This window comes from Salmo salar, chromosome ssa14 (genome assembly GCF_905237065.1).
Source record: "Salmo salar chromosome ssa14, Ssal_v3.1, whole genome shotgun sequence".
Classification (NCBI taxonomy): domain Eukaryota; kingdom Metazoa; phylum Chordata; class Actinopteri; order Salmoniformes; family Salmonidae; genus Salmo; species Salmo salar.
In genome coordinates, this window is record NC_059455.1 from 83,033,979 (window position 1) to 83,048,972 (window position 14,994).

General features: G+C 42.8%; 1 protein-coding gene across 1 annotated transcript in view; it reads right to left on the minus strand.

The window, feature by feature from the left end:
• gabbr2 (gamma-aminobutyric acid (GABA) B receptor, 2) overlaps positions 1–14,929 on the minus strand; it is a 362,077-nt gene extending 347,148 nt beyond the window's left edge. The window contains exon 1 of the mRNA XM_014142790.2: positions 13,694–14,929. Coding sequence (XP_013998265.1) covers positions 13,694–14,005 — 312 coding nt within the window. The 5' untranslated portion in view covers positions 14,006–14,929. The remainder of the gene's footprint in view (positions 1–13,693) is intronic.
• Positions 14,930–14,994: the final 65 nt, after the last annotated feature.

Here is a 14,994-nt window from a genome sequence, read left to right on the forward strand (position 1 = left end):
ACTCTAATTTTGCCCAAAATTTCCCAAATGGCCTGACCAGCAAAGGAAAGGCGCACTGTGTGGAAAATTCTATGAGAGACAGTGACATACACTCTGAATGACCTAAAATGATGAATCCCATATCAGTCTTTCACAGTCAGTCCAACCCAAGCTGTACTGTGCAGTAGGCTAATAGTAGACCAACCCAAGCTGTACTGTGCAGTAGGCTAATAGTAGACCAACCCAAGTTGTACTGTGCAGTAGGCTAATAGTAGACCAACCCAAGCTGGGTGCAGTAGGCTAATAGTACACCAACCCAAGCTGTACTGTGCAGTAGGCTAATAGTAGACCAACCCAAGTTGTACTGTGCAGTAGGCTAATAGTAGACCAACCCAAGCTGTACTGTGCAGTAGGCTAATAGTAGACCAACCCAAGCTGTACTGTGCAGTAGGCTAATAGTAGACCAACCCAAGCTGTACTGTGCAGTAGGCTAATAGTAGACCAACCCAAGCTGTACTGTGCAGTAGGCTAATAGTAGACCAACCCAAGCTGTACTGTGCAGTAGGCTAATAGTAGACCAACCCAAGCTGTACTGTGCAGTAGGCTAATAGTAGACCAACCCAAGCTGTACTGTGCAGTAGGCTAATAGTAGACCAACCCAAGCTGGGTGCAGTAGGCTAATAGTAGACCAACCCAAGCTGTACTGTGCAGTAGGCTAATAGTAGACCAACCCAAGCTGTACTGTGCAGTAGGCTAATAGTAGACCAACCCAAGCTGTACTGTGCAGTAGGCTAATAGTAGACCAACCCAAGCTGTACTGTGCAGTAGGCTAATAGTAGACCAACCCAAGCTGTACTGTGCAGTAGGCTAATAGTAGACCAACCCAAGCTGTACTGTGGCTAATAGTAGACCAACCCAAGCTGTACTGTGGCTAATAGTAGACCAACCCAAGCTGTACTGTGCAGTAGGCTAATAGTAGACCAACCCAAGCTGTACTGTGCAGTAGGCTAATAGTAGACCAACCCAAGCTGTACTGTGCAGTAGGCTAATAGTAGACCAACCCAAGCTGTACTGTGCAGTAGGCTAATAGTAGACCAACCCAAGCTGTACTGTGCAGTAGGCTAATAGTAGACCAACCCAAGCTGTACTGTGCAGTAGGCTAATAGTAGACCAACCCAAGCTGTACTGTGCAGTAGGCTAATAGTAGACCAACCCAAGCTGTACTGTGCAGTAGGCTAATAGTAGACCAACCCAAGCTGTACTGTGCAGTAGGCTAATAGTAGACCAACCCAAGCTGTACTGTGCAGTAGGCTAATAGTAGACCAACCCAAGCTGTACTGTGCAGTAGGCTAATAGTAGACCAACCCAAGCTGTACTGTGCAGTAGACTAATAGTAGACCAACCCAAGCTGGGTGCAGTAGGCTAATAGTAGACCAACCCAAGCTGTACTGTGCAGTAGGCTAATAGTAGACCAACCCAAGCTGGGTGCAGTAGGCTAATAGTAGGCCTACTTTTGAAATAGATAAATGAGACTCAAATGAGTCAGAAATTCACAGGTTTTCGATCTCAAAGTCACACTTTTTTGTTAATAGGAAAACAACAAAATGTGATTTTCTAAGTCCACAACAATGCTTAATCCACACCAGGAGACCACTTTTGAGGTCTGGAAACAATCTAATTTTTTTTTTTATTATTGTGTAGTTACCCTTTAATTCAACTGTGCATCCACCTAGCACTGTTGTTTGGTTAGTGTTCTTCTGTAGTGCACAGGAGGTGGAGGCCGTTCACAAAACGGCCACTGGATTGACGCAATAGGCTACTTTGTAGCTAGTAAACATTTAATAGAGAAGGTTGTTGGGAAAGCCTTTCCATCTACCAGAAGATGGTTAGGTCTATCATTAGCATCGCTATATTGTTCCTGTTCCTTAATTGTTTGAAACCTGGACGTTTTACCTTATATCATGAGGCATGTCTTACCTTGCTTTAAAATAGTCTATAGGAAAAATTCCACCATAGAAACGTGGAGGCAATTATTTTATAAAGACTTCCTCATATGTGCTCTCCTGTTCTACTGGTTTTCAAATCAACTTTCTTTCATTGTCTAGCAGCCAAAGACATGATCCTAGTCATATTAACAACCCATGATAGTTGTTGCTGATCCTAGTCATATTAACGACCCATGATAGTTGTTGATGATCCTAGTCATATTAACAACCCATGATAGTTGTTGATGATCCTAGTCATATTAACAACCCATGATAGTTGTTGATGATCCTAATCATATTAACAACCCATGATAGTTGTTGATGATCCTAATCATATTAACAACCCATGATAGTTGTTGATGATCCTAGTCATACTAACAACCCATGATAGTTGTTGATGATCCTAGTCATATTAACAACCCATGATAGTTGTTGATGATCCTAGTCATATTAACAGCCCATGATAGTTGTTGATGATCCTAGTCATATTAACAACCCATGATAGTTGTTGATGATCCTAGTCATATTAACAACCCATGATAGTTGTTGATGATTCTAGTCATATTAACAACCCATGATAGTTGTTGATGATCCTAGTCATATTAACAACCCATGATAGTTGTTGATGATCCTAGTCATATTAACAACCCATGATAGTTGTTGATGATCCTAGTCATATTAACAACCCATGATAGTTGTTGATGATCCTAGTCATATTAACAACCCATGATAGTTGTTGATGATCCTAGTCATATTAACAACCCATGATAGTTGTTGATGATCCTAGTCATATTAACAACCCATGATAGCTGTTGATGATTCTAGTCATATTAACAACCCATGATAGTTGTTGATGATCCTAGTCATATTAACAACCCATGATAGTTGTTGATGATCCTAGTCATATTAGCAACCCATGATAGTTGTTGTGTCTTTAGATCTCCCCTCTTTCTAAATTTGTAACATGTATTTTCATCTCTGTCCATGAAACTGCTCTCATGTGTGGTGCGCATTTTAGAATGATGATTTGCCGCAAATTGTATTTTGGAACATTCACACATAGGCCTACCACTGTGTGCACATTGCTGCGCTTAAATGTGAAGAAATAATAGTTTATCACATTTCTGAGCTAAACATTCAGATCTGATCCATCAGCCTTATTAATGTATATGGCATATACCCTCCACTACACCCCTGTTTAACAGCCATTTGCCTGCTGCCCTTCTGGTTAAGCCCAAAACGCCTCCTGAGCAACAACAAAGCATTTTGACTTCAACAACAAATCCTGTACCCAAATGGCCCCCGTTTCCCATTATATTCCCTATATAGTGCACTACTTTTGCCCAGTGACTTGGTCACAAGTGGATGCACATTGGGATGCAAACAAAATGTTTGAAGTCAAATTCAGCCTGTCCACCTGTCCACACGATTAGCCCTTAAATGTATCTGCACAAAAGGCATCCCAGCCCGGGGCAAGGGACACTGATAACAGCAGGAAACAGTCTCTCTCTCTCGTTAGCTAACTGTTAACAATCCAATTGTCTCAATTACTCCCGCACAAAAACAACGACAACAAACAAATTCACAAAACAGATACAATGTGCCATATGGAGGAATTGCTAGGGTAATTCTATATGCTGTAGTCACACACACATCCCTTGTTGTAGAGTACTGGACCTCAAACATCCCTTGTTGTAGAGTACTGGACCTCACACATCCCTTGTTGTAGAGTACTGGACCTCACACATCCCTTGTTGTAGAGTACTGGACCTCACACATCCCTTGTTGTAGAGTACTGGACCGCACACATCCCTTGTTGTAGAGTACTGGACCTCACACATCCCTTGTTGTAGAGTACTGGACCTCACACATCCCTTGTTGTAGAGTACTGGACCTCACACATCCCTTGTTGTAGAGTACTGGACCTCACACATCCCTTGTTGTAGAGTACTGGACCGCACACATCCCTTGTTGTAGAGTACTGGACCTCACACATCCCTTGTTGTAGAGTACTGGACCTCACACATCCCTTGTTGTAGAGTACTGGACCGCACACATCCCTTGTTGTAGAGTACTGGACCTCACACATCCCTTGTTGTAGAGTACTGGACCTCACACATCCCTTGTTGTAGAGTACTGGACCTCACACATCCCTTGTTGTAGAGTACTGGACCTCACACATCCCTTGTTGTAGAGTACTGGACCTCACACATCCCTTGTTGTAGAGTACTGGACCGCACACATCCCTTGTTGTAGAGTACTGGACCTCACACATCCCTTGTTGTAGAGTACTGGACCTCACACATCCCTTGTTGTAGAGTACTGGACCTCACACATCGCTTGTTGTAGAGTACTGGACCTCATACATCCCTTGTTGTAGAGTACTGGACATCACACATCCCTTGTTGTAGAGTACTGGACCGCACACATCCCTTGTTGTAGAGTACTGGACCTCACACATCCCTTGTTGTAGAGTACTGGACCTCACACATCCCTTGTTGTAGAGTACTGGACCTCACACATCCCTTGTTGTAGTGTACTGGACCTTACACATCCCTTGTTGTAGTGTACTGGACCTTACACATCCCTTGTTGTAGTGTACTGGACCTCCTACATCCCTTGTTGTAGAGTACTGGACCTCACACATCCCTTGTTGTAGAGTACTGGACCTCACACATCCCTTGTTGTAGAGTACTGGACCTCACACATCACTTGTTTTAGAGTACTGGACCTCACACATTCCTTGTTGTAGTGTACTGGACCTCACACATCCCTTGTTGTAGAGTACTGCACTGTAGCAGGACTAGGGTTGGACAATTCCAGTAACCTTCCCAAAATTCCAATCAGGATTCTGGAAAACCTGGGAATTTTGGAAAAGTTACCAGAATTTTGCAACCCTAAGTCGTAAAGAATGCTGTATTGGATGAAGTGGCCTGGTGTAGGTCTACTAAACACTGTACTGCTGGTTAGCCAGGCAAGGCCCTGGGCAGCAGTAGGGAGGAAATATAGCAAAGAACTGGAGAAGGGGATGGCCAGGAGGATGACTGCTTTGTCTTTAGGGCACTAAGGAGGCCCCTGAGGGTCAGTATTGAGAGGAAAGGTCAGTTGTGTATGTACAAAGCTACCCTAGGATCCTTTGCTCCTAGGGAGGCTAGTGGCTGTATTCGAGGGACTTACTGAACAACAGCCCCAGTCTAACTTCCTTGCTGGAACACACACACACACACACACACACACACACACACACACACACACACGTGTCCCTGAGGACAGACCCTGCCAGAGGGGGTGTCAGTGGCACCAGCTCCATATATAATAACTTCCTCTGCCTCCACTATTCATTAGGTAGGAACCATTGGAGCATTGGAGCCTGGGTACACACCAGACCTTGGTTCAAACACTAATATAATTTAGAACACTTCAAATACTGTGCTTGCTTGCCTGGTGCAATGGAGCTATGTACGTAAGAGAAGGGGGGGGGGGGCATTAATTGACATGGTGACTAGGTCTGGCTGGAGACTCCAGGCCATTGGCATGATGACACAGGCCGTGTCCAAAATGGGACCGTATTTCCTTTATAGTGCACTACTTTTGACCAGAGCCTATGGGCCCTGGTTAAAAGTAGTGCACTATATAGGAATTAGGATACCATTTGGGACATAACCTCAGTAAAAGGGCAGTAATTACGAGCTGCACTTTCATAAACACAAACACACTACTGACAAACATGTGAACTGCTCATCGTTTGGAAAACTACCAGGGGGAAACAGCAGTGTATTAGCCAATGCAATGTCTATTATGACGTTTTGTGTGTAACCTGTTAATTGACCATTGGTTGATGTGGATTGTTTTCCCAACACAAAGACTGGTAATAGAATACTAATACACTACTAATAAATAATTATCAAGTACTGCACCATTCGATATAATAGTGGGAATTCCTCATTTCGGAAATACAATAGAAAGCTGCTGGTTTTAACATTAGTCAATGTAATTGCCATCACTAGTTATCATACAGTCCAATAATTAAAGGATGGTCATTTTCTCCTCTTCAATAGGTTACAGTCTCTTATTATTGGTTAAGATCTCCTCCAGGGTCTGCATTCATAAAGTGTTTCAGGGTAGGAGCGCTGATCCAGAGTCAGAGTAGCTTTTTAGATCCTAATGAACATGATTACATGGCCAGGGAAGACCTGATCCTAGATCACTCCTACTCTGAAACCATGGAAAATTAGTCAGACTAAGAATTCTTAGGCTGATTTCAGCAAAATGTGAAAGTGTGACTGTTGGGGAAAATGGGACAGAGACATTTCCTTAGATTGCTAAATACCTCAGAGAGGTTTGAGGGGCCAGTCCTATACACTGAGAAAAATCTTAAGCTTTTACTATCTATTTTATTTATTTTATTCCATTATATACATTTATTAAAATGTATTTAATACATTAGTCTCTCATGTCCACTGTTGTTTTATTGTTGTTTTACTATTTGTCTCCTAATTTAGAAAACGTGTTGGTTTTGTCTCACCTTTTCTTATTTTACTTTGAAATGCATCATCTGTAAGAAATGTGTAATATAAATAAAGTTTGATTTGATTTGACTTGAAACCCAATAGGCCTATCCTTGAAATTGAAAAAATAACTTATCGTGACAAAATGCCTCATATTCTCATGGGAAAAGAGACCCCCAAGCATATATGTGTCGAAACTATCAAGGCCACATACTGTAGCACCATGGGGGCTCCTGCAAAGTGTGTACAAATGTGACATACTGCAGCATTTGTTCCTCTCAGAAGCACAGGGCCAGTCTATATATGTACTGTGCATTATTTGAAACATAGGCCATGCGTTATGGTTTAATGGCCTCATGAGGCCAATGGTATCACGTGACTGCAATGTCCTCTTACTAAAATAATCACATGAATATCGGATTTACACGAGCAGGATCAAGTCTAGCTAAGTGTCTTTGCGGTAAAATGTATCCAGTCTTTAAAAAACTGCATCTCTTTAATTTTCTCTATTCTAGAAATACTAGAAGCACAATAGCACAGATAAAATGTACTTCTAGTACAATGATACACTAGTTTGATTATTTCCGTGGCTTTTTATCCCAGACTGTGAGGCCTTACAATTCGGAACATATAGGATTACTTATACTTACATCAAGCTTTTCAAGAGCAACTACACACAACAGCTGGCTTGTTGCGCAGGATTTCAAGATGAAATTTCTCATTATTCTGCAACGTTTCGTCCTTCCTTGAATCCATCTTCATGAATTACAACACAAGGGGTTGAACCCCTGTGAGAGGCAGAGGGGTGAGATGTATAAATCACAGGTTCCGTCCCAAACAGGACGCTATTCCCTACATAGTGCACTACCTATGACCAGAAACCTGGGCTAAGTAGTGACACTATGTAGGGAATAGGGTGCCATTTGGGATGAATTCCACATCTCCCCTGGTTTCTCCTGAGGGGGGCTAATGAAGGGATTTAGATTCCGTGCGTCTCCCCTATCTGTGACATCTCCCTCCTGTTTCATCATCTCCTGACATTAGCCTCTAACCCTGAGTTATACAACCCCCCGGCAAGTCTCCACATATTCACCCCCATTTCCAATCCAGAAGGTATATATTTCACATCAATACTGATCATTCACACTGCAGGAGAAAACAATGTTGTGTGGGTTCCCTAAGAGGCTTCCTAAGAGGCATCCTGGCTAACGTGTATTTACAATGGCATCTACAGTGCTGTTTTTTCTATGTAGGCCTCCTGTGTATTCCCTCATTGGAAAAGCAACAGAAAAGCCTAATAGACACGCAATGTTCCTTTTTCCAGTGGTATGTTCCACTCAGTAGCTTTACATTTGTATCTATGCATGTACATAGACTGTGAGTCATGCTTATGTCAGTCATGCTTACTTCACGATGAATACATCTAGATTTACGTATGTACATGGATACTCAGTTATCCATGGTGACAACAGCAAACACTCCATCGGCAGATAAGCAGCTCTACCTGCCTCTGTCCCTATAGTGAGTTTCCCTGCTCTGCATTTTACCCAAGGGTCTAATTATAGTCCCTGTGACAATGAACAAGCAGCATAACCATGGTGTCTAACTCTACCTCTGTCTGGACAACAGTATATCTCTGTTCCAAATGGCACCCTGTTCTCTATATAGTGCACTAGTTCTGACCAGAGCCCCATATGGGCCCTAGTCAAAAGTAGTGTACTAAAGAGGGTATAGAGTGCCATCTGGGAGCCAGATTCTGTGTTCCTGCTAGAAGATGGCTGCTCAGCACACAGAGGTGCTGTCGACTGCAGAGTAGATCAGACCCGAAAACCCCCAATCCACTGACGACATTCTCCTTCTCCCAGTTAACACTTTCAACCACAGGCCAGACTTGCATTAGCTCAACGCATTAGCAGAAAACAGAGACCTGCATCTGTTAGCTATACTGAAATGGCCTCATAGGTGTTAGAGAAGTCCACACTTCTCCTCCATCCCCATCCAATGGCCATCTGATCCCCACTGCTTGCTGTGCAGTGCCCCAGCTCAAGCCCTGACCCCAACCACAGCCCCACATGGGGGAGCAGCTCTGCCTGTTATGGGGATCCCTAAGAGGGGATAAAGAGACTCTGCTTCGGTACTGATTACTTACATCTGCCAGGCTAAATCCCACCACACGGTACTACTGTGTGCATTGTTTTTATATTCTACCTGTTTGTTTGTTTGTTTGTTTGTTTGTGAGTGAAAATGTCTACTGTTTGCTGATGATCTGGTGCTTCTGTCGATCAACCAAGGAGGGCCTACAGCAGCACCTAGATCTTCTGCACAGATTCTGTCAGACCTGGGCCCTGACAGTAAATCTCAGTAAGACCAAAATAATGATGTTCCAAAAAAGGTCCAGTCGCCAGGACCACAAATACAAATTCCATCTAGACACCATTGCCCTAGAGCACACAAAAAACTATACATACCTTGGCCTAAACATCAGCGCCACAGGTAACTTCCACAAAGCTGTAAACGATCTGAGAGACAAGGCAAGAAGGGAATTCTATGCCATCAAAAGGAACATAAAATTCAACATACCAATTAGGATCTGGCTAAAAATACTAGAATCAATTATAGAACCCATTGCCCTTTACGGTTGTGAGGTCTGGGGTCCGCTCACCAACTAAGAATTCACAAAATGGGACAAACACCAAATTGAGACTCTGCATGCAGAATTCTGCAAAAATATCCTCCGTGTACAACGTAGAACACCAAATAATGCATAAAGAGCAGAATTAGGCTGATACCCGCTAATTATCAAAATCCAGAAAAGAGCTGTTCAATACTACAACCACCTAAAAGGAAGCAATTCCCAAACCTTCCATAACAAAGCCATCACCTACAGAGAGATGAACCTGGAGAAGAGTCCACTAAGCAAGCTGGTCCTGGGACTCTGTTCACAAACACAAACACACCCCACAGAGCCCCAGGACAGCAACACAATTAGACCCAACCAAATCATGAGAAAACAAAAAGATAAGTACTTGACACATTGGAAAGAATTAACAAAAAAACAGAGCAAACTAGAATGCTATTTGGCCCTAAACAGAGAGTACACAGTGGTAGAATACCTGACCACTGTGACTGACCCAAACATAAGGAAGCTTTGACTATGTACAGACTCAGTGAGCATAGCCTTGCTATTGAGAAAGGCCACCGTAGGCAGACCTGGCTCTCAAGAGAAGACAGGCTATGTGCAAACTGCCCACAAAATGAGGTGGAAACTGAGCTGCACTTACTTCCTAACCTCCTGCCCAATGTATGACCATATTAGAGACACATATTTCCCTCAGATTACACAGATCCACAAAGAATTCGAAAACAAACCCGATTTTGATAAACTCCCTTATCTACTGGGTGAAATACCACAGTGTGACATCACAGCAGCAAGATTTGTGACCTGTTGCCACAAGAAAACGTCAACCAGTGAAGAACAAACACCATTGTAAATACAACCCATATTTATGTTTATTTATTTTCCCTTTCATACCTTAACCATTTGTACATCGTTACAACACTGTATATATACATAATATGACATTTGTAATGTCTTTATTCTTTTGTAACTTCTGTGAGTGTAATGTTAACTGTTCATTTTTATTGTTTATTTTACTTTTGTATATTATCTACCTCACTTGCTTTGGCAATGTTAACATGTTTCCCATGCCAATAAAGCCCCTTGAATTGAAATGAAATTGAGAGAGGGAGAGAGAGAGAGAGAGGGAGAGCGAGAGGGAGAGAGTTTATGGATGCACATGCATGCAAGTGTCATTGTGTAAGAGAGAGAAAGAGCGAGAGAAAATATGACATAATTACGAACCCCGTAATATATGGTATTCCATAACACACCCTTCCTCACACCCTTCCCTTCGACACTCAACAAAGTGGTGAGTCTAACCAAACCAGAATCATGCCTGAAGTAGCGTCTCAAAGCTGTCAAGGCCAGCAGAGTCATGTTCTTGGAAGAAACACATTCAAACACTATGTCCTCTGTCCTAACAGGTGTCCATCCACGATGAATAGAATTGACAGTAATAACATCAAAAACACAGCTCAGATATTATTTAAAGGACATGAGAGATCACTGTTCATTCAGTCTCATGTTGATGCTCAATTGTTTTTCTATTTTCAATTTTTTCATTCAAAAATATATATAATTACTATGTAGACCATGGATGTAATCTCTTTCCCCCTGTTGAGTATAATGCGGTGGCAGGATTTATGGAAAAGGCTTCCAACTGCTTGTAAATGGCTGTCCTTGGCAGGAACCTTCATGCCGAGAGCTCTTAAGAACACCAATAAACATGTTTCCTTTGGGTTTTATTGGAGATTTTTACAGTTTTTCCCTCGAAGGAAATACAGTTAGCCATTAGCCAGTTAATCCCTCCTCCATGACACTAATGCTTACTTAGACATATTTCCTGAGCAATATATGAAAAGGTATATTATATATTCTTGACTAGAATATTCGGAACACAAAACCTTTATCATTGGAACTCAATGGGCACTTTGCCCATTATAGGAGTACACTTGATCATCCATCCATCCATCCATCGAGCGGATGTCCAGCTGACCCACTGGCCTCTAGTTTACAGCTCATCTTTCACCCAGGGGAAATATGTCAGTTGTATATTTAATCCCATGGTCAGAGTGGATTCCAGGAGTTGCATGCTATATGCCATTCCTGACCACTTATCACGGTCTTGCTACAGTCAAACAGATTATACTGTTGTTTCAACTTGTTTCACAGCAGCACGGAAACACCTGTGCCTTTTCACATATGAATTCCCCCCTAGACTAAAGAAATATCTCAAACATGGTCAGTGGTCACAGGAAGAACTACACTTGTTGAACCACTGCAATGAGTTGAGCATTTTAAAACCTCGGGACTGTTTGAAACATTGGGAATTAATGGTAAAAGCTCAATGCAAATGGATGAATTATAGAACTATCCAGAACAAGCACCAGACGTGAGAAACCATGCAATGATCTCACACCAGTTCTTCCTCTGTCATGGCCTCACCATGTTTAGGATGCATCCTATGGGCCCTGGTCAAAAGTAGTGCACTACACTAGGGAATAGGGTGTCATTTGGGACTAACAATATGTTTTGTGTTCTGTGACAGCATTCTTCCACACACTTCAACCTGATTAGTGTTAATCATTGACATGGGTCTTATAAGTACCTTTATATGTAAAGAAATATTGCAATACATGCCCAAATGCTGGCTGCAGTAGAATACAGACTCAGTTAATGAAGCTTCTTCAACACCTACATTAACATCTGGGTAATTCTAACAACATCATTCACAACGCAATCAGTCACATCGATCGTTTCGCAAACGTGTTTCCTCGATTAAGATAGCTGAGATCATTAATCACGTCAATTAAATTAGCTAGAGTGTGCGCTGCAGTTTCGGGCACCTTAACATTCAACCTGCTTCCACGTTGGCATGGTAACGTAATGTTTATATAATAGCCTGGATATCACCTCTCTCACCTCCTCAATTGCTGCTATGCCATGGCCATGCACCACGATGGGGCACATAATCACTGAAGCCAATTGGCCAGCGGTAATGTCAGCACACTCAAATGGTTGATGGTTGTTAAGAAAACGATCTATTCTATTCTAACCATTCGATGTGAGTTCCATGCAATACAGGTGGAAGCCTCCTTACAATGTAATAATATTCGCTCCTATGGCCTATTTATTGCCTACCTCCTCATGCCTTTTGCACACACTGTATATAGACTTTATTTTCTACTGTGTCATTGACTTGCTTGTGTTATTGGCTTGTTTATTGTTTACTCCATGTGTAACTCTGTTGTTTGTGTCGCACTGCTTTGCTTTATCTTGGCCAGGTCGCAGTTGTAAATGAGAACTTGTTCTCAACTAGCCTACCTGGTTAAATAAAGGTGAAATAAAACAATTTAAATAAAAAATATACGCTACTGAGACTGACCAATGACTAATCATCAAAGGGGTGGTCATAACTGCAGAATTAAAAACCTTCACACTACTCATATTGATTGGTAAACCGATCTTAAAGGGATAGTTCACTGAAATTACAAAAAACATATTGGGTCCTTACCCTGTAAGCAGTCTACGATGAACAAGGTATGACAGCAATCCATGCGTTTGGTTTAGCTTCCCAGGCACTGCTTCCACGTGCTAACGTTTTAGCATTTGTGGCACAAACGTTATTCAAGTAATGGGACCGGTATTTGCATTTGTCGCGCTTCACAGTCAATTTGAAATACTTTCGGATGATTTGGACATGTTGCGCGAAAACATCTAATATCCGTTCCATGACTTGAATGGGATTTGTTCCCCAGATGCTTAAACGTTAGCGTGTGGAAACAGTGGAAGGGACGCAATGCACATAGTTCCCATTCTTGACCACACAGATCCTGATATCGTTAAATGTGTATGCCAACAAGAAATCGCACATCAAATTACTGCCATCTTCAGGTTCAAGTAAAACGAACCTTTCCTCTGTTACGAAATACAATGGGATTCGTGACTGAAATACGATGGGGACTGAGTAATGCATTGCTTTGCATAATGCCATAGCTATTTTTGTGTATCTTGTTCAGTTATTCAAATGCAACCATCAGCTATAAATCTATATTTAAAGGTTCCTGTGCCTAATTGTGACAACAATTACGTTCTGACTGCATCACAGCCATAATGACCTGTCTTCAGCGCAGGAAAAACTTACGGCAGTGTGAAGGCGTCAAATAGGGAGGATTAATTGTAATTTGATCACGAGTTTGCTGCACGTGCGCGGCACCTATTCCAACCCACCGCAAATGAATCTTAAATGGCCATTGTTTATGAAGTTATGACAAAAATCAATTATCAAAATTGAATGACAACAAAAATGAATAACAACATCCGATACTGTATGTTTCTGTGTTAATCCAACAGCGGAAAATCTCCAGGAATTACGAAAATTAAAACAAATTTTCCAACACTGCGCACATGATTACAGAATTACGCTTTCCACATGGGCACGCGCTGTATGAGCGCTACCTCCAGGGCAGTGTAGGCTACACACCCCCTCCCTGACACACACGAACAACGAAAGCGTCCTGAAACGTTTATGCCCCAGAGCAAACGCACATGTATGATATAGGATACGAAGGCCATGGTGCAGAGTGGGTGAATGAGTTTACCTCGGTGTCGTAGATTTTGGTGATGAGTGAAAACTTGTAATTCCGTGACTCTTTTATATGTTGTATGGCCAGTTGGACTGCGGGCTCGATGCCCTGACTAATGCTGCTCATCAGCGCCGACTCGTTCATCGGCATGAGCACCATGATGGGCAACTTTTCATTATCCCCCGAGAACCAGCTGTTGTCCTGACCGTGCCTCGTATAGTCATTGCAGACCTTGGCTAGCGCAGGCTGAAACACCAAGACGGACAGGAGCAGGCATACCGACAGAGGCGTCATCTCCCATCCGCAGTGCCGTCGGGACGGGGCCATGCTACTGTGCAGGACGACCAAAGCAGATCCCACCGAGCTCTCACTGCTCAGCCATCGCACATTTGGGGTCGTCCGAGGTGGTCAAACAATCCACCCGAGAGGGAAATATAGTAGCCTATTAAAATGGTCCAAACGGTAAAACCGCAACCTTAGCCTTGGTAGAGGGTTCAACCGCAGTGAGACACCTCGACTTGATTGAAGTCTATTACAGTGAATTTAAAACAGATATATTCTCGTTGACAGGTATTCTGTAAAATTAATCCAAGGGTCCAGTTTTAGTGGTGTACCATATATGGAAGAAACCGAGACGGTTCTGATGCAGAAGGTGTTATTGGCGCCGACGGTAGTCTCTCTCCTCCTGGTCTCAGTGATCCACAACAACTCCCTCCGCGTTAAAAAAATCTCTCTAACTCAATCCCTCTCCTTACCTTGGGGAACTACGGTGACCATGGCACAAGTACATCACAATTCAGTCTGTGGGATGCTCAATAAGACAACTTCAAGATGACAGAGGACGACCAGTCAGCCACTCTCGGTGACAATTGTTATGGATACAAATTTACCTCCCGAGTATTTCCCCCAGCCAAGAGACAGCATAGTAGCCTAATAGAGCATTCGTGCCAACGCACTACAATATGTAGTCTATTCACGGCGAAGAGAATATGGTAATTCTGGTTAAAATTGCCTAAATAGATAATCTTAAAAGCAGTCTTGATTGCAGCGTGTCCAGAGTGGGCGAGAGCAGATGGCGTCGGCGTCCTGACAGCCCACGCGACTTGTATCGGTGTGTGTGCGCTCGCTGCGGACGATGCTGCGGCTGCCTGAGAGTCTGTTTAAAGGCTTCACTTATTTAATGCTGTTGCTGCTCAGAGCGCGAGCGAATGGGAGCAGCAAAATATATGTGGAAAAGGGGAGAGAGAGCGAGAAAGGGGAGGGAGGGGAACGCAGAGGGATGGATGGTGCAAGCTCTTGTCGCCTAACAGGAAAAG